Source organism: Lethenteron reissneri, chromosome 30 (genome assembly GCF_015708825.2).
Source record: "Lethenteron reissneri isolate LAM-NWPU_2019-01 chromosome 30, ASM1570882v1, whole genome shotgun sequence".
In the NCBI taxonomy this organism is placed as follows: domain Eukaryota; kingdom Metazoa; phylum Chordata; class Hyperoartia; order Petromyzontiformes; family Petromyzontidae; genus Lethenteron; species Lethenteron reissneri.
This window is the reverse complement of record NC_083808.1, coordinates 13,836,357-13,858,731: the sequence shown is the minus strand read 5'-3', so window position 1 is coordinate 13,858,731 and position 22,375 is coordinate 13,836,357. Positions and strand designations below refer to the sequence as shown.

General features: G+C 47.3%; 1 protein-coding gene across 4 annotated transcripts in view; it reads right to left on the bottom strand.

Moving 5' to 3' along the window:
- The window catches only part of AASS (aminoadipate-semialdehyde synthase), a 50,893-nt gene that overhangs the window by 14,266 nt on the left and 14,252 nt on the right, over window positions 1-22,375 (bottom strand). For all 4 annotated transcript variants that reach the window (XM_061563114.1, XM_061563112.1, XM_061563113.1 and 1 more), the window contains 13 exons: window positions 21,404-21,471; window positions 20,565-20,711; window positions 20,063-20,141; window positions 18,506-18,633; window positions 17,183-17,346; window positions 15,686-15,808; window positions 13,790-13,901; window positions 10,123-10,185; window positions 9,118-9,185; window positions 7,977-8,098; window positions 6,951-7,080; window positions 3,297-3,407; window positions 617-725 (listed from right to left, as the gene is read on the bottom strand). In XM_061563114.1, coding sequence (XP_061419098.1) covers window positions 617-725; window positions 3,297-3,407; window positions 6,951-7,080; window positions 7,977-8,098; window positions 9,118-9,185; window positions 10,123-10,185; window positions 13,790-13,901; window positions 15,686-15,808; window positions 17,183-17,346; window positions 18,506-18,633; window positions 20,063-20,141; window positions 20,565-20,711; window positions 21,404-21,471 — 1,424 coding nt within the window. The remainder of the gene's footprint in view (window positions 1-616; window positions 726-3,296; window positions 3,408-6,950; window positions 7,081-7,976; window positions 8,099-9,117; window positions 9,186-10,122; window positions 10,186-13,789; window positions 13,902-15,685; window positions 15,809-17,182; window positions 17,347-18,505; window positions 18,634-20,062; window positions 20,142-20,564; window positions 20,712-21,403; window positions 21,472-22,375) is intronic.

The following is a 22,375-nucleotide window of genomic DNA, read 5'->3' as shown; positions in this document are numbered from 1 at the left end:
CAAACGTCAGCCTCGAAACCTTAATGACTTGGAGAAGATCTGCAAAGAGGAGTGGGGCAAAATCCCTCCTGAGATGTGTGCAAACCTGGTGGCCAACTACAAGAAACGTCTGACCTCTGTGATTGCCAACAAGTACTAAGTCATGTTTTGCAGAGGGGTCAAATACTTATTTCCCTCATTAAAATGCAAATAAATTTATAACATTTTTGACATGCGTTTTTCTGGATTCTATTGTTATTCTGTCTCTCACTGTTCAAATAAACCTACCATAAAAATTATAGACTGATCATTTCTTTGTCAGTGGGCAAATGTACAAAATCAGCAGGGGATCAAATACTTTTTTTCCACACTGTAGCTCTCATACATCCACATCCATTCATACAACTGTAGCACATGATTCGCTGCTTTTTTATCATTGTCTATAATTATTAGGACACACTAAATATACATGAAGACCCAAACACCGAATATATACATTTCCACTGTGTACAATACCCACTTCTCACCTGGTAATCCATTCTGTATTCTCAACCCATTCTTTGAAACCACCCACACATCTACTGTTAGACGTCTATTCTCACCAGGGTTATTGGCAACCACTCAGCATTGCCCATACCTGGCCATCCATCTCCCGGGCTTGATCAAAGCACTTCATGGCCAGCATGTGGTCGATGCCAGGGTCCAGCCCCACCTCATTGACGACCGTGATGCCTGCATTCTGGGCACTGAGAGAGACGACACGCATCCCACGTTCCCCGTCAGCTACTGGCGCACAAGACCACGGGAATAAAGTGAACGGGACTCAACGTTATGCCATAGGGATGCTGCCATTGGTGTGGTCGAAATATTGGAGATAGGTTTTTGAAAAATCCACCTTGTCATCAGACTCACGGCAGAATGTACATTTTTCTTTGGGTCTTTCGGTAACGAACCTATCTACGTGACATACATTAATGCACATACATCTATGTGACTTTACCGAAAGACCCGAAGAATATGAATTCCTGCAGTCAAGAAAGCTTTAAGTCAAGAATGTACATTATTAATATACATATATAAAGTACATAAATTAATGCACATACGTTATGCATGTTAATTAACTGTGAATAACCAAACCAATCATATATATTTATTTTATGATAACAGGTTTTCCCCTTTTTTCTGGCAACAAAACAGGTGTTAAGATGTTAAAACACAAAATTGAAACCTTTAACAAGGAATCAGGTCTGCATTAACCACAATGCTTGTGGTCAGAATGAAAACAAGAAACATACTCTGATAATATATGCATTGTCCTTGAAACCTTGAAACTGATTAGTCCACACCAGAGACAGCTTTCTTTTGAGCCTCTGGTCAAACCAGAGGACGCCTCTGGTCTAACACCGTTTGAGACAAGGCTCAAAAGAAAGCTGTCTCTGGTGTGGACATATCAGTTTCAAGGACAATGCATATATTATCAGAGTATGTTTTTTGTTTGGATTCTGACCACAAGCATTGTGGTTAATGCAGACATGATTCATTGTAAAAGGTTTCAGTTTGGTGTTTAACATCTTAACACCTGGGGAAAACCTATTATCATATTTTGGTACTGGCAAAGGAAGTCTCATGATGATATCTATTTTTAAATCCTTTATATTAAGTTCGCGTGCTTGCTTGCGTGCTTGCTTGCTTACGACCGTGCAAATCTTTCGGTCGTTTTTTAACCCACTTCCCGTGATCCAATCGAGCTGACATTTTCCACACAGACTCGTTGTGCCAGACAATTAATGTTCGTGAAAAAAAATTCCCAAAATTTTACACTTTTTAGGCAAAAAAAAATATTTTACATATATTCAAATAGAACTCATTCTTGGCTTTGGCTGAACGTCACAGTATAGGAGCCCAGAGCGTAACCCCTCCACAGGCCGTGGCGGAGTAGCGCAGTTGGTAGCGCCCTCGCTTCCCATGCCAAAGGTCGCGGGATCGATCCCCGTGTCCTCCACAGGCGAATATATTTTTGAATCCTTTATATTAAGTTCGCTGCCACGCATATAAAGAATTTATAGTGAAAAACTTTGTTTTTACGGGTTATACTTATTACTTATCTGAAAACATTAACCCCCCCTCCTCTGGTCTTCGCCCTTGATTGGCTCATAGGTGATGACATCGTATTATCCCTCTATTTAAGACCGAAACTAGAGGAAGATTTCTCCTAAATTCTGGCAGGTGTCTAATAATGCTAGTTGTAATGACCGGCGAAACTTTATGGTACTCAAATTGTAAATTTTGCATGTTGACTCTCCAACACATTGGCACGTTTTGTTTAAGTGATAAACCTTACAAATTGGCTGTGTCTGGTGGTGGTGGCGTTACCGACAGATTTATATTGACGCAAAATAACCCCAAAAAAATCCTCTATTATGGATAATATTGGTCGCGAAAGCCCTACGCTGCGATTCATCACAGGTAAGCCCACACCGGCTATACAGGCGAGGTAGTAAATACCTTGCCACCGTGGCACCCTTAGAGAATAGTACATGTGGACTCACCTTGTATTAAATCCCAGTTCAAACAATCAGGCAGACCAAGAGAATAGTCCTGTATGGACTAGCCTTGTTTTAAATCCCAGTTTAGAGTGTCAAACAGCCCAGGAGAATAGTTTGTGTGGACTCACCTTGTAACATTTCCCTTGTTCAGAGCTAGACAGCTAGAATACTTTATTGTCAATTCACTTTGTAATATGTTTCTTTCTCAAAAGTATCAGGTAGATACCAAGATTAGTTTCAGTGTTATCTTCCCTGTGTACATTCGTTAAACAAAACCATTAACCCTGGCACTGGGCGAGGGTCCTCTAAGAAAAAATGTCCACAACCTTAGAAGTTAAATGGAAAACCTTCATGACTGTCATGACATGGGGAGACCTTCATCCAGCAGTGGATCATCCAAAAGTTGGACGTTAATATTTGTATAATTGTTAGTGTTATGTTTAGATTTTTTTAAACAGCGTCATCAGCGTTGTAACATGTATATAGCGTTCACACGTTTCTATAATTGAGCAAGGTAATAAAAGCTTTGGAAAAGAGACAGTGGGAGACAATTCCAAGGTGGAGCAGCGTGGGGGAAAGATCAAGGAACCAACAGCATTGTGACCTGCAAGTGTGGTGGTGGGGCCCACGACACAGGTGAAAGAATCACATTTATTTATAAACCGGGTAGTCACTCTCGCTTGGGAGACTATCGCGGCCTCCCGAGTGCTCGTGCGGTGAAAATGAGCGAGGAGCGAGTGAGTGAACGGGCGCAGGGCATCGGTTGCACACCTGCTCTCCAGGTCCCTCATGGCGGGAGACGTGTAGCTGGCCGTCACCATGTTCACCGAGTGCTCGATGCAGTGCGTAGCCACCATGGGGTGCATGGTGTATGGTAGGAGGCTGCGGCGACAAACAAAACAAGGTCCCCCACGCGATTGCAAGACCGGTCGGAGCCAACGGCCATTGAAGCCTCATATTTACTCATGACTCGTGAAATAATAATAATAAAGGTGACGAAAAAAGAACAGTCTTTACCCTTTCAGGCAAGAATAACAAACAGACACTTATCACAAGGCATCAAGTCTGCATTAACCACACATTTGAAAGCCACTGGAGCTATGCACTTTAAAATCTTCATTGAAAACTCATTTCTTTAAAAGTGCTTTTTCTGTTTAGTTTGTTGTCCTTCACCCGCACCTCTGCTAAGCACGGAAGTTCAACATACGTGTAATGCGGGCGCGGGCGACCTCCCGGATGTGACGTCACGGAGAGGTGGAGTTAGGTGACGTGGGAGGAAAGGTTAAGGTTCTTAAGGGAGGAGACCGGAAGAGGAAGGCAGAACGAGTGGGACTGGACCAGAGTAAGGCCACGTGGGCAAAGCCAAGGGGTGGCAGCGGCGGCCAGCGGTGGCCAGCTAAGGGAGCAGCCAGCGGAGCTGCGAGAGAAGACAGCGGTGGGGCGGCTGGAGAGAAGGCGGACGAGGAGCTGCGGGGAACACAGCCGGCGAGGCTGTGTGTGAGGGAGAGGCTACGAGAGCGACGAGAGGAGAGAGAGGCTGAGAGAACGACGAGGGGAGAAACTGCAGGAGAGCAGTATCAGTGTCAGTATAGAGTCTTATAGAAGGACAGCCGTGCGGGTTAAGAGAGAAGAACCAAATAAAGGACACCAAGCCAGACATCGTGGTCGAGTCCTTTATTACATTGGTGTCGGAAGTGCAACGGCATGTCGAAACAAGTGAGAAAGAAAAATGTTCCAGCGCCGGCATCGGCTTCTTCGTCCGAAGACGAAGACTTCCCTCCAAACATGGATCCTGCCAGGGTGGTGGAGGAGAGCCCTGCTGAAACGAGTGCGGGGACGGGAGTGGAAGATGTAGCCACAGTGTCAGGGCCGCCGACACCATCAGACGCTGATCGGCGATGGCTGCAGGTGGCTGAGCAACTGGAGACTCTCAAGGACGCCCTGGGCCAATTGTGTCATCTCGTCACCCCAAGCACGGCGACGGAGAGAGCGGAGAGTGCTCCACAGGCCGCCACGGGTTCTTCACTCCCGGCGCCATGGGCCACGCGGCAGGAGGCCGCCATCTTGCGCGTGCCGCGGCGGGAATCCGCCATCTTGACCACGCCGCGATTCGACGCCATTTTGAATTTGCCTCCGGAGGAACCATCGGCGGAGGGCGGAGTGAAGCGAAGTCGGAGTCGCCATCTCACCACGGTCAAGGAATTCGCCATTGGGGGCGACTGGAGCGCTTTCGCCTGCAGATTTTTGGCGGCGGTCCGTTCTGCGAGATGGACCGATGCTGAGGCCTTGGAAGTGTTGCCGACTCTTCTGGACGACGAATCTGTTCGTTTTTTTCGCTCCATTAAGGCCGAGAAGAAGAGGACATTATATGGAGTTTTTCAAGAAATGGCCGACGCCTACGAGCCACCTGACGACGCGCATCGGCGATTCGCTCAACGACAACGAGCGCCCGAGGAGTCGCCTGTGGCGTACAGGGGTGCAGTGCTTGATTTGGCTATGGCCGCGTATCCAGATACAACACCTGACCTGCTCGAGCCTCTCATCTTGGGCAAGATGCTCGAGCTGTCGCGGGATCTTGGGATTCCCATGCCGGTGTGCGGGCATGAGAAGCTCACCTCCCGGGCGGCGGCGAAATGTCTGGATGCACAATTCAACCTACGACGATGGAAACAGGTCACGGCGTGGACAGGGGGGCCCGTCGCGGAGGGTGGCGCTCTGGGTTGGGACCCTACGAAGTCGGTATACGTGCCGGATGAGCGGGGCCCTCAGGAGCTGACGGCCGCCTCGGTGCCATGGTCAGGCCGCGGTGGACCGGCCTCTCGTGCTGCACCGCCGATACGCGGGCGGCGCGATGCAAGGCCTGCGCTTCGGCGCAACGACGCCGATTGCTTCCGCTGCGGACGGAAGGGCCACTACGCGAAGGACTGCTGGGCCCGCATCCCGGGTCCGCCACAACAGGAGGCCTCATTACCGGCCAAGCCGCCCAAGGATCCACCGAAACAGGCAGGCCGGCCTTGACACCGGAGGGGACGAGGCGCTCTGCTCGGAGGGTGCCTGCCAGATCTGCGGGTCCTTCGAGCCCTGCAGCCCTTCCGACCCCGCTGCAGACGCATCCGCGGGACAAGCCCAAGACTGATCCTTCAAGGACACGGGACGTTGGTGGACTTCCAACAGCGACAGGGGGATTTCACCCTGTCGCTCCTCAAACTCAATCACGTTCCCGTTCCGCGGATGGGCCGCCGACCGTCCGGGACGGGCCGGCGACCCGCACACGCTCTAAATCCCTTGTGTTTCGTTGATTGTTATGTTGTATTGTTCTTACTGTGTATTTATTGCCTGCTTCTGCTACGTTATTGATTGTTGAGTTGTGTTGATTGTTCTTACTGTTATATTGCATGCTTGGTGTCCTTTGGTGTGTTACGCTCGGGTTCGCCCGCATTACTGTTGGTGTTGTTCAGCCGAGGTCGGCTGGGTTTTTCTCCACGGGGGAGGGTGGTGTAATGCGGGCGCGGGCGACCTCCCGGATGTGACGTCACGGAGAGGTGGAGTTAGGTGACGTGGGAGGAAAGGTTAAGGTTCTTAAGGGAGGAGACCGGAAGAGGAAGGCAGAACGAGTGGGACTGGACCAGAGTAAGGCCACGTGGGCAAAGCCAAGGGGTGGCAGCGGCGGCCAGCGGTGGCCAGCTAAGGGAGCAGCCAGCGGAGCTGCGAGAGAAGACAGCGGTGGGGCGGCTGGAGAGAAGGCGGACGAGGAGCTGCGGGGAACACAGCCGGCGAGGCTGTGTGTGAGGGAGAGGCTACGAGAGCGACGAGAGGAGAGAGAGGCTGAGAGAACGACGAGGGGAGAAACTGCAGGAGAGCAGTATCAGTGTCAGTATAGAGTCTTATAGAAGGACAGCCGTGCGGGTTAAGAGAGAAGAACCGAATAAAGGACACCAAGCCAGACATCGTGGTCGAGTCCTTTATTACATACGCACAAACATGCTTGTGGTAAAACTGGATACTGGCAACAAAAAGGTCCCATAAATAATCAGAATGCAGCCACTGCAGCACAAAAAGTGCACAATGCTCCACGGACACATTAAAAAAGAAACGTACGCAGCACAGCACACCACAGCAGTTCACCAACACAGTGGGTGCCGCAGGCTGCAGCATGGATACCGTGCAGGAGAAATCTAGAATGCACGTGGGGAATGTCAGCTCCATGTTGTGGTGATGAAACACACGGATACACAACGTGAAACACCTTACTAACACGACATTCGCGGATACACAACATGAAGCAAATGCCTTACACCACACACTCATCACAACATTTACAAACAACAGCACTTTGATTGGCATTGTGGCCTTGGTAACCTGGAGGGGGGTCGTGCGGGGGACAAGTGGTCCTGATGGGATATGGGGTCAGAGAAATGACGGCACCTGATGATGAGGTGATGGTCTTTGATGAGACTAGAGAGCTTCTCCTGCTCCTTGCCGACGTCGATGGTTACCGGCGTGGTGTTTTGGTAGCGCTCGGAGATCTCCCTCACCTGCCACGCGGGGCTGGACGCTGTGCACACAGGAACACACGCGCGCACGGGCACACAGCCCAGCATTAGACTACGTGGCGCTGAACACAAAGCCGCAAAGCATTTTGCATTGTAAGCCACACTTGTGGAATATAATAATACTAATTATCATTTATTTGTATGCGAGCCACGTCTTAACACCAAAATGGGACGAGAAATTCACAGAGACGCAACATGAATACGATCCAGGGTACCCCAGGTAAACACAACACAAACCAGAAAAAAACACCACACAGACACAACACGAACCAGCGAGAACACCATAGAGACACAACATAAATATGATCCATGGTCCCCAGGTAAACACAACATGCACTAGGCTGGGCGACAGTAAACACGAGAGGCCCCCAACATGAGAGAGAGACCAGGGATTGACCACACAGGTGTCCAAATCGACAATCTTGGAGGACCCCTCAGATCCCCACTCCAGCCCAGGATCCCCTCTCCGGAAGCAGCAATAACATTAACCCTGACAGTAATATACTCGTTTCACCCTTTCTGTAAAACATAAAAGTGACACGTAATGATTTAGTATGTTATGCGATTGAAGTAAGCGCCCTAAACTGGGCAGTAAGCGTGGGTGGTGCCACAAGGACGTTTGGTGGTGCAGGGGCCACCCAGCCCAGCGGCCCCCTAGTGCCGGTCCTGTCCCTCATACTTACCAAGCACAGAGTGACGTGGAAGGCAATGTTCTATTCGTATGTATGGATGTATGCATGTTGAACTTATTTCACACCGTACGTAGACAACCGTACTAATCGGGGGTGCAAGTGAAGGACAACAATTCCCATTGAGTGTGGGAATTGTAACATGGTGAGCGTGCGGCGAGGTTTATGAGCGTGGCAGCGAGCACGGAGGGTGGAGAGAGAGTTGGTACCGATAGTGACGGCGATGTCTGGGTCTCGGGTCAGGTAATCGATGACGGGGCCAGACACGTAGCCTGAGCCCAGCACCAGCACGCGCTTGCTAGCAGCCACGCTCAGGATGCGCGCCCTCGCTCTACATGCGCACATGATCCAGCAAGACACACACGCACAACAAAGGTCTCCCTCGAATATTACAGGTTGTTGGGACAAGCGCTGTTTGTGAGCACCTATTAAGGCAGGAATGGCACACGAAGGGGAGGGACACAAGTGCCAAGCCCGGCCTACTTTGTCTCCCCAATGTTGATGTTTACAGACCGCATCAGGTACAGTACTCATTGAAGCCTGAATCGCCTTAAGGGAGGTCCAGATATTTGTTACAGGTGTTGTTCGCAAGTGGGAATAGACTCAGGTCACCCGGTTCGTAGTGCGGTGCACTAACCACAGCACTACTCCCCACACACGCATGTACAAGATTCTCGCAACAAGGAATTACTTGTGCACGAACGCACACACATCATGCACACGTGAGCAAGCCTAAGGTCATATGAACACAAGTATCCACTAACAGTATTACTCCCATAAAGGTAAACAAGTCAAGTTGTTGCCATACCCAAAGCGAGCAATGGGCAGTGCTCATGTCAGTTGGCAGTTTGACCCACTGGTGTAAATCTGACATTTCAATGCAGGAACCAGTTCATCCACATGAAATCAGTGTTAACTTTACACAGTCACTGCTACAGGAAGTCATTGCAAAAATAATTAAGTGTGACGACCACCCAGCTGTGCATCTTCCTCTCTCCAGCTTTGCTTTGTCACGACTTCACCAACAGAACAGCAATGTGTGAAAATGTGACGCGTCACTTAAATGAGGAAAACCAATTGGCACTTAATGGAGCCTGCTCTGTGTCAGAACAATCAACAAACAGGAAAGTGCATTCTAGAAAGGAGGTGATAACCACGATAATGATCGTCTTATTTTTAAATAGTGCCAGCCACGCAAATCACATCTGAACATTCTGTGGAGTTTGCAATGCTGGCAGTTTCTGCACGGAGGGCACAGAAAACCACAGACAAGCAGGGAAATTTGCCAGAACCAGTTCCCACAATTTGGGCACCGATGTTGGGACGGATGGGTGGTGACCCAACGCTCACCTGCTGTCTCGTAGCTTCTCTATGTATTCAAATTTAGGTGTCAGCTTGTTGTTTGACGCAATGACAGCCTGGAAATGAGACAAAACAAGTCAGGCCAAAACGGCCTTGTAGCTCAAGTGTAATTATTCCACAATGATTCAAGGTTAAGCTGCGTGCTCTTTGTTTTAACCTGGAAGAGAAAGACAAGGTTCGTGGAGTGTTAATGGCAACATCCGGTAACCCATGTGTGCGTGTGACTAACGTCATGAAGCAGTCATTAGAGCGCCGCATGGGGCTCCGGAGCCGCAAGTTCCCAACCCCTCGGGCTAGGTAGAAGAGATTGGTTTTAAGGGAGGAACGGAAGCAGGTTGTGGTCCCATGCCCCCACGCCCCCCCCTTTCCCCAAGTAGCTAAGGTCACAATACACAGATAGATGACACGTCAATGTGCTGTTCAAATGGTATGTGTTTCATGTTGTATATCAGGGTGTCTTTTGTTGCCACAATGTGGTGCTAAAGTCCCCTGTGCACGGTGGCGAGATGTTAACCACCTTACCTGGTATACAGGTTGAGGGTTGGATCCCGACTCCGACGCATGTTTATTTGGAGTTTGCATGTTCTCCCTGTGGTCACGTGGATTTTTCTCCAGGTTCTCTGGTTTTTTCCTCCACATTTAGAAACGTGCGTTTAGAGTATCTGGCTGTTATAAATGTCCACGTGATGAGCCACTTCGTTGAGCTATAATTTGTGGCCAGGTCGCTCCTGAAAAATAGCTATGTAGCTCAGTGGGCCTTACCTGATAAAATAAGTTTATATTTTAAATCACTCCTGCACGGTATCCATGCTGCAGCCTGTGTGCCCCCGAGGAGGCGCGCGCCACAAATTGAGAACCGCTGGCTTCAATCAATGACAAATATTGGGGAGTTGTTTTTTTTATTAAGGCAACGGGCCTTTTGGAAATGGAGACAACATAGTCTTCTCACTCATTCCGGCTCATCAGCATGTCATGGCATGAGAAGCTACTCACATCTCGCACTGCAGGAGAGAATTCCGTCTGGTTTTCCAGGGGCTTGTTAGCGTCCGAAGCCAGCTGTCGAAGACAATAGAGGCACGGCACCAGGATCAGCGAGCACATAGTAGCAGCCTACCGCACTCACGCTCCACCTTGACAGCCAATACCTTTGTTTGTAAAAGACAGACCACTGGAAAAACCAGTGTACAGTGTTTGTGATTCATCATGAGACACGTTTGTGTTTTCTGTTCTGATTTTTATGTTTGCACTGTTGGTGTATTTTATTTAGTTTTTTTGCCTTTTATCATTTTGGAGACCTGGGTCATTCTCGCAAATGAGACTCATGAATGGCCTCTTGATCTCTCACCTGTCTGCACACAATAAGCTTAAAACCTTCGCCACTAAATCAAACATAATCGTCATCGTCTTCTTATTTGTAAAACGGTAATAAGGACAAATTACAACATATGCCCAATGAGAAATCTCCATTAACAGGTTTAAGAATGTACATGTACCATGAAACAGTAATGTAACTCACAAGAACATTAATTCCGATTGAAAACTCATTTCCTTAAAACTGCTTTTTGTGTTTAGTTTGTTGTCCTTTCCCCGCACGTCCGATTAGCACGGTCGGCTGCGTAAGGTGCGAAAGAAGTTCAAATACATACATACGTGACATTACTGAAAGGCGGATTACTTTACTGTGAAACTAACTGATGCAAAAGTGTAACAGTAATGTGATTAGACAAAAAATAAATATGAAACTCCCTTATATTAAATTATATATATTTTTCTAAACAAGCCCGGCTCTTTAACTAGTACCACTCATCTTGCTGGAATTTTGGCTGCTTTCCTAGCAGTTATTTCTTTTTCAGAAATCAGGAAGTAGCATTGAGGGTTGGCAGATTGCTCGGTGCCGCCTTGGAGAGCAGTATTTGGGGGAATTCTGCTCCATTCCTGCCTCGGCGCATGGTCCAGGCCATATATTCACCCCGTGCAAAGAGCCCATTAATGCTCAAACTTTGCTTCTTGGGGTAAGAGGACAGGCAGGCCGGGTACCCGCAGTAGATCCTGGCACAAGAACGCGGCCACCAGCCTGCGCACACCCTTCCGTTTCGCACAAAACAAGTTTAACCGAGCTTGCAAAGTCTGCTGCTATATAAACCACTTAAGGTAAAATACACGGTGTTAAAATATAACGCATTCCAGATATTTATTTGATGCTTCATTCCTCCTGGTCCTTGGGTAAATGCCAAGGGAGGAAATGCCTTTTGCTCAGAGCTGGCACAGCAAGCATTGCAGTTGGCTACCGCCCAGACTCCCAACGATATATACAGTTTAGAATGTATTCACACAACATAGCGTACACAGCTCTTTTCATTCCTGACCAAAAACGACTCTGTCCCTGAATGTGAACTTTTAACGTCTGGCTTTCTTTTCCTTTTTGATCAAAAAAAGAGAGCCTGAAATGTTTTAAATGTTTAATAAAGATATTCACAAAGTCACAAATTCCTGCGTGTTTACCTACTCATGCAATAATTACCGCAAGCAATATTTGAATGTTACTGCAAATTAATTTGACTATGAAAGGTTTTGTTTCAAGTAATTTGTCCGAGCCAACGTTTGTCACTACAAATACATTTGATCTAGTGTTATGTTTGTGCACCCTTTTTCTGAGTTCTTCTGTAAAGCGGGCGGTTTTTGCTTCGATTTCTATTTGCTTCCTTTGTTGTTGTACTTGGTTCTAACGTTACTGCTCTTGTCATGTTGGCGACTGAGGTCACCACTCTTGCAAATGAGTCTATAGATGCCTGTTTCATGAGCTGTCACCTGGGTTACAAAAAATGTAACTTGAAACTTGAAAAACATTACCACCCCAGTCTGAGATATCATTTGGTGATTACGAATGGGAACATTGCCTAAAAAAATGTAGACACCCATATAATGTACGAATTGTATCTAATTACAATTTTTTATATCTATTCTTAATTGTGCTTTACATTTATGTTAAATGGCAATTTTAGAATTTTGTTTACGAGATGGAGCTTGCAGACTATTTGTTGTACTTATTTAACTGGAGGGCTCCTCTGAAAAAGACTTCTGGTTGCAATGAACGCTTGTCTGGTTATATATCTTAATGTGTAGGTGTAGTGACTGGGAATGTCACTGTGTGGTGGCGGGCTTGCGAGGCCACGGCGGGATGTCTACTGTATACTGTTGTGTGTACACCCCGGACACGAGGTGTAGTACCAGCCCTAGTGGGGGCTTGGGTGAGCGCTGGTTAAGTGCGGTGGCACCACGCACAGCGTGCGGTGCGGGCTCCCGTTGAGCGACAGAGTGTCAGCTAGGGTTATGTTGGGGGCATGATACTCTGGCTGATCTGAGGATATGTGACTGGATGATACTGGAGGGGGGGCACCGGTGGAGGGGGCCAATGGGTGGTCACATGATCCAAGAAGAACTCTCGAGAGCCCTCGGGTAAGGGCGAGAGAGATCGAGAAGGTGGGCGGGGCGAGAGGCAGAGCCAGCCCCAGCCTGGCCTGATATAAGGGGGGCCCTGAGAGGGGCTCTGGGTTCTTACTGTTGGAGAGGCAGGAGATCCACGTCAAGCTTGAAGAAGCCTCCAGCCCAGCGGTCCGGAACCCAGCTTGTGGTCCGGACCGGGATAGTGGAACCGTGTCTAGTTCTGCCGTAGCGTGGTTAGTTGGGTGGTCACCACCCAAAAGTGTGTTGTGTTAATAGCCCTGGAGTATGTTGTGTTTATAGCCTGGAGTATGTTGTGCTAAGAGTTTAATAAAACGTGCAGTTCCCAAGACACCGTCTGCGACTCAGTTGGACTCACTAGATATGTAGACAACGATATCAACATTATTGTGAGGACCAGGAATGTAACCATTCGTCCATCCATCTATTAAAATTGATAATTGTTTGAAATTGATGCAAATTTTACGGTAACATTATATCTAGGCTAATGAATCAGACAAAACAATGAACACGATACAGAAAACATGAGCAACGATACAAAAGAGATGAGAATGGATCGATTGATGAATCAAATCATTACCTCGCAAAGTGACAATTAAGAGGCATCAGTGCACACGTTACATGTCCACTGGTGCCTCTGCTTGTGAACGCCATACCAAGCAAATAGGTTCTTGGTGAGAGTTGCTGCAATGCTGTTATGTAAGGGTGGCATTGCACCTTGCCTGGGATGGAGCACCCAGCTCCTACCTCGCTGCACTCAGCAAATCAGCAGTCAAAGGTGACTGATGATCCAGTACTCACCAATTCACTTCAGCCACACTCTCACCGGTGATCAGTTACCACCTTATCACTCTTATGTTGCTACTACCATGGTTACCATTCCCGTGAACTTCACTAATCGATTCTTCCACCCATGTTGAGAACACACTCACTCACCTACACATTCACCTACACACTCACTCACTCACCACACTGCACATCACAAAACTTCTCATTCTGCTTCTTCCCTCGCACTGCTCCACTTTGGAATTGCCTCCTCCCGTCGTCAATTTTTCCAAGCTTTTATAACAATAACCTTGCTCAATTCAAGAAACGTGTTACACTCTTATCTGTTTACAACTTTGATCTGGCGGTTTGTTGCTGAACGCTTGACGTTTTTGGCCCTGTGCTCAGCACTTGTGTGAAAAAAAATAATTACCATCTGGAAAATGTACGGATATAGCCGGTCTCCGAAGTACTCCGTCGCCTCCACGGGCATCTGTGCAGGCAGCTGATCGATGGAGCAGATGAGGATTCCATCCTCATTCACACTGCACCCAACACGCACAGCACAGCGTGATCTCACGTCGAGTCATACCGTTCAGTACCCGGCACGCGCAGCACACGCAGTGTGATCTGATGTCAAGTCGTAACATTCAGCACTCAGTGGTGGTGCATGGCTCGTGGGGCGCCAGCGGTGGTGTGGGCCAGCGGTGTCGCGTTCGCCGTTTGTTGCAGAGTTCGTGGTTCCAATGCGACAGAATGCCCCTGGTTTTTACTGCATCTTGTTAACCATAAGCAGTACGCGCCGTCCGCTTGATGGTGTTAAAGATCCCGTGAGGTCATATATGAACGAAGAGGCCGTCCTTGTGCGACGTCATTGTGAAAATTTGCTAAATTGTAAAAATCATACAAAATGTACTCAATTTGGATAACACAAAGCAACATCTCCGCCTACTGTGAAAAGTATGGTCAAACAATCCGCATGAATGGCATCGTGTGGGGATGCCTTCATCTAGTAGTGGGCGAACAGACTATCAGCCTTTCTCTAACCTATATGGAAGTATGGATTTCAATTAAGCACTCACGGCATTACTCCTCATCCGTGTGACTAATGAGCTCTGCTGTTATCATGACACGCCTACGCTAAACATTCCACTCATGGCCATAGGCAACATATTATTTGTGGTGGAAATAATTCGTGCATGTAAGTTCTCATCCCAGCTGTGGATATTCTGCTAGGCGTAGAGAGATCATGACAGAAAATGTTGACTGTGTTTTTTTCCAGAGCAAGTCACATTAAACCACGCATCGTTAAAAGCCCTGAGGACAAATAATTAAGTTCCCAAGGAATGACATGCTCCACTTTTTTGCAGTCTGCTACAATACATATCATATAGAGCTAGGAACTTGATTTGTTGTTTGCATTAAATAATTTTATCAATCACTCTTGCACCATTAAAAGCGAGTAACATTGAATATATTGGTTGGTGGGCAGTCAAGATTAATGCCCTCCTAGTGTAACACTTGCTTGGACTGGTTTACACTTTGACTGCATTTTATCAGCAAGGTGTGGCCAGGAGGGCCAATTCAACTGGAAACCACAATGCCATGGGCAGGAAAATGTGAGGCCTGAAATCAATGCAAAGACCAAGAACTGAGGCCGTTATCTCTCAGGATTGTACGAAACTCCTTCCATGCCCGAGCGCTGGTTGCTGCCACCCATGTATGTTGAACTTCTTTCGCACCGTACGCAGCCAACCGTGTTAATCGGAGGTGCAGGGGAAGGACAACACACTAAACTCAAAAAGCAGTTATAAAAAAATGAGTTTTTAATCTAGATTTAAAAGCGCATAGCTCCCAGTGGCTTTCTAATATCAGAAGGAAGAGCTTTCCAGATGCCAGCAGAAGCGCACCCGAAAGCGCGCGATGCGGTGACCGTCTTTGTTCGATGGCTAGCCAAAACCCGCTGCAAGGATTACCGGAGTACACGTGATGGTTCATGTTCCTTGACAAAACCAGCAAGGTATTGAATCCTAACTCGGGTGCCTTTTGTGTGTGAAGTCTGTATGTTGTTTCCCTGCCTTTGTATGGTTTTCCTCCGGGTTCTCCGGTTTCCTCCCATAGCTAAAAAAAAAGTACACTGTAACTGGTGTTGGCCAAAAATCCCAATGCTGAAATATTACCTGCAAATTACTCAATTAGGACTACACACAGAAACATCGCATCCCTATAAGAAAAACTTGGCACGACCATCCTGAAGCAGTGTTGAGACTCGGTGAGGCTTTGCTGGAATTAAGCAAGCATGATAGTAATCAAAAAAATAAGCACTGACCTGTTGTGGTGGAAATTCTGGTTAGCGTCGTACATGCAGAAGGGCGCGTCGATGGTGGTGCACTCGGTCATGAACTCAATGGAGCCGCCGGGGTCCGCTGAGATGTCACAGATGGCCAGGAACCTGCCGGCCGACAGGACACTCGGTCACTGCCTCATAGCACCCTCAGACAATGCCTCGGACAGAAATATCTAAATCAATAGAATACTATATCACTGCCCTCTCAGATGACAGGTCCAAAATTGTGCATTTTTAGCATCACTTCCCCCATGCATGGATTTTCTCTGGTAAATCCACTGTCCTTGTACGTGCAAAAACACTAATAAAAATGCCAAAAATTACCAAAAATGGAAATGTAGGACTCGAGAACAATTGTTGAGGCTTCCTTACCTAAGTCATGGATGACTGTTGGTATAAACCATTCAGACTGTTACCTTTGCCCAAAGAATGAGGCAAAGAGAAATCCTCACTGTACCTCGTCACACAGAGAGCATCTCATCATTATAGGAACTAGTGCCAGGGAAGAAGATCACAATTACTCCCAGCGTCACTACCCCACGCTCTGGTTGTGCGCCCCCCTTTAGGTTCCTTTGGTCTCACTCGCAGAGGCTCTCCCACCTTCTGCAGAGGATTCTCAATATGGCGACATGGGCCCTGGCTTCTTTTTGGAGAGAGAAACGAACATTTATCACGGGCGTGATTATGACGCATGCATCGTAAGTGTAAATTATATACAGGTAGTCCCCGACTTATGATGGTCCGACTTACGATATTTCGATCTTACGATGGCGATATGACAAAATTGTAACATATTTTACATTTCACGCGGCAGGCAAACGCAGCAGCGTATGAGGTACGACACTGTACGTTGGGACGCTGCCGGGATGTACTGTACGCATCTCCCGCCTTGTGTGATGCCTCACTCTCACCAGTGGTCGACGGAGTAAAGTTGTCTCGGTGTTCAATGCATGTTAAAAGTTTTTATAGCAGATAAGATTGTTTCCTGAAAAAACTTTCTATGAAATTGCAGTTCATATAGGTAGGCTAAGAATTTACCTTGTTTTTTACTTTAAAATTTACTGTACAATACAGTATTGTAATTCATAAATACATACAGTGCTTAGTTTATACAGTACGGTACTGTAAATTGCTCTGTTTTGCTAAATTATCACCATTCTTTAAGACTCCTGGGTAGCCTAGGCCATTTTCGACTTACGATATTTTCGACTTACGATGGGGTCGTCGTAACGCATCTCCATCGTAAGTCGGGGACTACCTGTATTTTAAATCGATGAATCGGCCACGTCTAGCTGCCAGGTTCTGTGGCGGTTGATCGCTGAGTTAGGGGCGAACAGACGTCGCGAATTGCAGGTCAACGCAAAACCTGACAGTAAAAACACCAGTGCCGTGGCTCCATCCATCCACCCCTGGGGTGCCTCGAAGTCACCGCGCCGCTCGGCACTCATGCCGCGTGCGGATGTGCTGCCGCGTCCGTGCCTGTGCGGGAGGTAGGGGCAGCCCTTGACAAAGGTGTCCGCCTCGGAGCCCTCTGCCAGGTGCATGGGGGTCATGAGGCGCTGGGCATCCTCCTTGCTGAGCAGCCGAGGGGTGTCCGGGTCCCAGTAGATCCCATTCACCAGGCACGTCGTGTACGGGGCAATCTGGGAAGGTCAACCCACAGTGGTGACGTCGACAAGGACAACTCTTCCCCAGTGACGCTACAGCAACCACGACTCCCCTTCTCCCGCGGTGTCCTTTTGCACGCTCATCTCAATCCATCGATCCCAGTTCCCATCTGGTCATCCACCTCCTGAGCTCACTGAAAGTGCCTCTCTTTCTTCCACGCCTGTTGTTGCAAACTGCTTCACCAAAGCTCCGAGCGCCCTCGCCTTGTGATGTGTTCTCCCCACCATCTTGGCCCCGAATTGCCAAGGTAATAATAATCGTAATAATAATAAACTTTGTCAATCCACTGTTGGATCAAGGCCTGTTGGTCTCTGTGGTTTGGTGGAGAGGAAACCCAGGACCAGTTCAGGTATCAAGCGCCATTTGTTAGCTGTGGCTGGGAATTAAACTCGGGTAGCCATGCTCGTGGTGTGATCCACCACTACCTCTGCCAAGATATATCCTTGAAAACTTGAGTGAAACACAAGAAGAGCTCCTTACCCTCAGACTCAATGCGAAAGCAACCCTAACCCCAGCAAGGGTGCCACACGGTAGCGAGATATTTACTACCTCGCCTTGTATACACAGAATGTCGTTGGTTCGATCCCAACCCTGATGCCTGTATATTTGGAGTTTTCATGTTCTCCCCATGGTCGCATGAATTTTCCTCCGGGTCCTCTGTTTTTTCCCTCCACATTTAGAATCATCATGCGTTTAGAGTATCTGGCTGCTATAAATTTCCACATGATAAGCCACTACATTGAGCTATCATTTGTGTCCAGGTTGCAGGTCTTCACATGTCCAAGTCTTGGTGGAGGCGTTCTCATGTATAATCTAGGTTGTGGGCATTTTTGAACTAAACTATTTTTTTATTTTACCAGGCAATGCTCACTGAGCTATATAGCTCTTTTTCGGAAGCAACCTGGCCACAAATGATAGCCCAACGAAGTGGTTTATCACGTTGAAATATATAGCAGCCAAATACTCTAATACGCATTTTTATAAATATGGATGGAAAAACCGGAAGACCTGAAGAAATAGTCACGTGACCATGGGGAGAACATGCAAACTCCAAATATACAGCAGGCATCAGGGTCGGGATCAAACCGACGACCTCCCGAGGTAGTTAACATCTTGCCACTGCGGTGCCCATACCTGCTGGTTGAAGCGGGAGGTGTAGCGCTTTGGGTAGATGTCGTACTCCTGGGCATCGTAGATGTCGTCCGTCTTGCGCACCAGGTGGTGGTGTCGGCTCAGCACTGTTCCATACACCTTGCGTGAATCTGCCACGTGCACAAACGAGCAGAAATTGGCCACATGTAGAAGTTCCTTGTTGAAACAACGTGGACATCACTTACTGCACTGCGTCAGCGATACCTATATTTTGAAATGCTGTAAAATGAATTTTTTTTCCCAACCGAGGCCAAATGTGTGGACCCTTCAGTGAGCAGCATCATCTGCTAACAGCAATCCATTTGCAAATGCAATTCCAATTGGGTACACTGCGCAACAGGTGTCTGCACAACTTGGAGCAGCGGGATAGCACAGCGACACCGAGCTGATGACCTCTGATGAGGGTAAAATCCATTACTTTGCAATGTTGCATCACTGCCATGAAATCTGTAAAGGCCGTTCTTTGATTCATTAACGGCGGCCAGTTAGAGCAGGCCACTCTGCACGTACAACATCAGTAACAGTCGCAGGGCAGCATGGGATTCCCACAATTCCGAGTGGCCATCACACCTCTCATTCCAGCATGCGAACCTCATCCCGAGTTCTTGTTTTATACACCATAAGGCTTGGTTAGACGTTGAGGCTTTAGTAAAGCACTAATGTATTATATAATGCACATTAAAGCCACCGTGATATAATTTGCATAACAATGTCAACGAGTGCGAGTCCTAGAAAACAATTGTCAAGCAGGTTCTCACATATGCCCGTGCACACGTAGTAAATATGCCCTTAGGAGGTATGTGCCATTAGGAACCAAAGTCCGTCATATTTAGAAAATAATTACATTTTAAAACACTTGTATGTTGCGCTATTGCTTTTTGTACTACAATAATAATAAAGTAATACTAATTTACACCTCGTTGCAGAGTAACAAAATTTATGCGGCAGCACAGAAGATGTGAAGGAGGTGCGGTGGGGTTCTTTATTCTCGAGTTAACTGTGGCACGGAAGACGGAGCGCAGGAAGGGGGACCCGTGTAAGGGGAAAGGTTCCCTTTCCCCCTGGGGAGGGGGGGGGGGAATGGGAACATGTGACTTGCAGGGTTGTGAGTTTACATCCCAGTTGAGCAGTCGACTCAAGGTTAATAAAATAAGTACCATTTTGTTCGAGGTGAACAGTGGCTATCGTTGGGAAAGAATGATTCCCTCTATAAGCAATGTGGAATTTCCTCAACTGGCTTAAAACTATCAAAAGAGACGATTGCGATCCGACACCCAAGACGGAGACACGTTCTGTCTATAACAAGTCTTGCCGAGTTACGATCTTCAGCACCAAGTGTTCACATTGCGGTGGATACACAAACATTTACAGCATCTTTCTGTTACTCCCCCACACTACCGCTGTTACTCTCCCGCGTCATGTCTTTTGCAAGTGAGATAATCGAAGGTTCGCAGTCACAGAACAGGAAGGGCGGCATCACACATCGTCAAGTGCAACGGAAAGCAGCGACATCCCTATCATCGCCCATCCGCCTCGCACCTCCTTTGAGAGACACGTGCTTCAGGTCGTAGGGCTCCACGTACTCGAACGGCAGCTCGTTAAAGATCTCCTGGGCTCCCTGCAAAACGGAACCGATGCCAGCACCAACCAATGAATGCACGGCGCGGATCGCGCTGTATATATTTTCTGTTTTTATTACTGTAGTTAATATTCATGAAAAATTTACATAGTGCAGTATTTTCATTGTTTAAGTTGTTGTATGTAGTGTGTAAAATGAACTGCATGTAATATTGGACAACGAAATCAATCATAGATACTTTATTTGTCACGCGCATGGTGCCGATCGCCGGACTGGTTACAGCCTTTGGAGCGGTTTTGCCGTTTTCGCCAGATCGGCCCGGGACCGCCAGATAATGTTGTAAGCCGGATAATTGCACGCCGAATAATTAATCGATGATCAACTGTATATATATAAATATGTGACCACCCATCAAAGCCACTTGAAACAAAGAGGAACGAGATGCTGGGATGTGCGTCGCACCCGAGAGACGTTGCCGGTGCCGGTGAACACGAACGTGATGGGGCCGATTGATTTGGGCATGAGCCCCAGCGCGATCTCGTAACCGGCGTCGCGCACTGCCTGGATGGCCTGGTTGCTGTTCCTGTAGTTGTGCGCCATGCCAATGTGCTGTCTCAGACACAAGGCGACACATGACATCGACATCAATGCAGGGGCTTGCGCTAAAACAACATGCATTCCCCCAGCACACAAGTACGATCGCTCCGCATGTGACATTACTGTTGTCGTGACATCAATATTGTGCGATTCTTGATGCAAGAAAACCTGCATTTCCGTTTATGTGCTATGAAGAAGGGTCATTGCTAGAAACGTTGCATGTTATATATGTTTTAAGTTAGGAACTATGTGTTGAGTCTTTGGTTGCTTGTGCACCACTACGAATGCAGCAGTATGACCAAATAATGCATTTCATTGATTCTAAACCGAGTGAGCTCAACCACAATAAAGTTCTCTTTATTACAAGTTAATAGTGGAATTTAGATTTTTTTTTAAGTTGTACCTACTCATTCATAATTCGGAAACAAATTCCCAAGAATGTCCTTCTTGACCTCACCAATAATGATTTCGTTTTATTGATGCCTGGCACTATTTGTTTATAGATTAAATCAACCCGCTCTTCCTATATATGATCCTCAGGTTGTGGGTATATTTGTGGGTATATTTTAACTGCTCCATCCAGGATCGACAAGTGAAAGCACTGGTGCTGATCTGTTCCATGACCACATGTGTATGCCAATATTCAAAATCCCCTCTCCTGTACCCAGATTACTGAGCAGTGTGTGCGTGTGCAACATTCTCACGATGAAGGGCGTGTGGTGTCCCAGAGCAAGCAGGCGCAGGCCCAGGCCATGCAGGATGTTGATCATGCCTGGTGCACAAACAACAAGTCAAGTCAATTTTATTTCTGCTTACACACGTTACGGCTTTCTGGCACAAATCTGCCACTCAAAGCACCATCACATTACTACTTAAACTTAAACATTGAATCAGAATCTTTATTTATCCTGGAGGAATCCGATTAGCTATGAAGCTATTTTTCATAGATGCCCTGTAGGGGTGGGTCACAATAGAAAATTCTGTACAATAATAAAATATATACACATAACAATGCAAGCGTTTCACCACATTGCAGCGAGGGGTATGAGTAATTGGGATAATAGGCAGGCGAAGAAAATTATGAAGAGAGTTGGGGCGCAAGGAAAATAGAAGTGTGTGCAGAATAAAGTAAGGAAATCTCGAGCGTACAATTGTTGAACGGCAGGGCGATGGGACAGAAGCTGCATGGAGATATGTCGCTAATTAATAGAGTGATGCCAGGTGGGGAAGAACAATGAGGGGGGGGGGCAGGTAATTGGAGAGTTATTAGGAGGGGAAGGCGTGGTGGTGGAGCAGAGTTGCGGGTGGGGAGGCTGGTGGGAGGGGTTTAGGCACGATGGCGTGCTGGTGGCACATACCCAGTTGTCACATGCCCAGGTGGCACGCACACGGGACACATTTTGACATTATAATTTTTGATCATAAAAGCAAAACAGCAGATTTAGTCGGTTGGCGATTACATCATAGGCAGCTTCACAATACAGAAAACCACAGTAAATTTCAAATCACCCTAATGACACAGTATCCCATGATATAACTACTCAACTCATGATATAAATGCTCTGATACGTGTATTGTCTTCTAAATGTTCGCATTTTGGTGTTCTCTGGTCTGATACTGGCGAGACTAGGCCATAAAGAAGGCTGTCTCTGGTGTAGGCCAGACCGTTTCAAGAC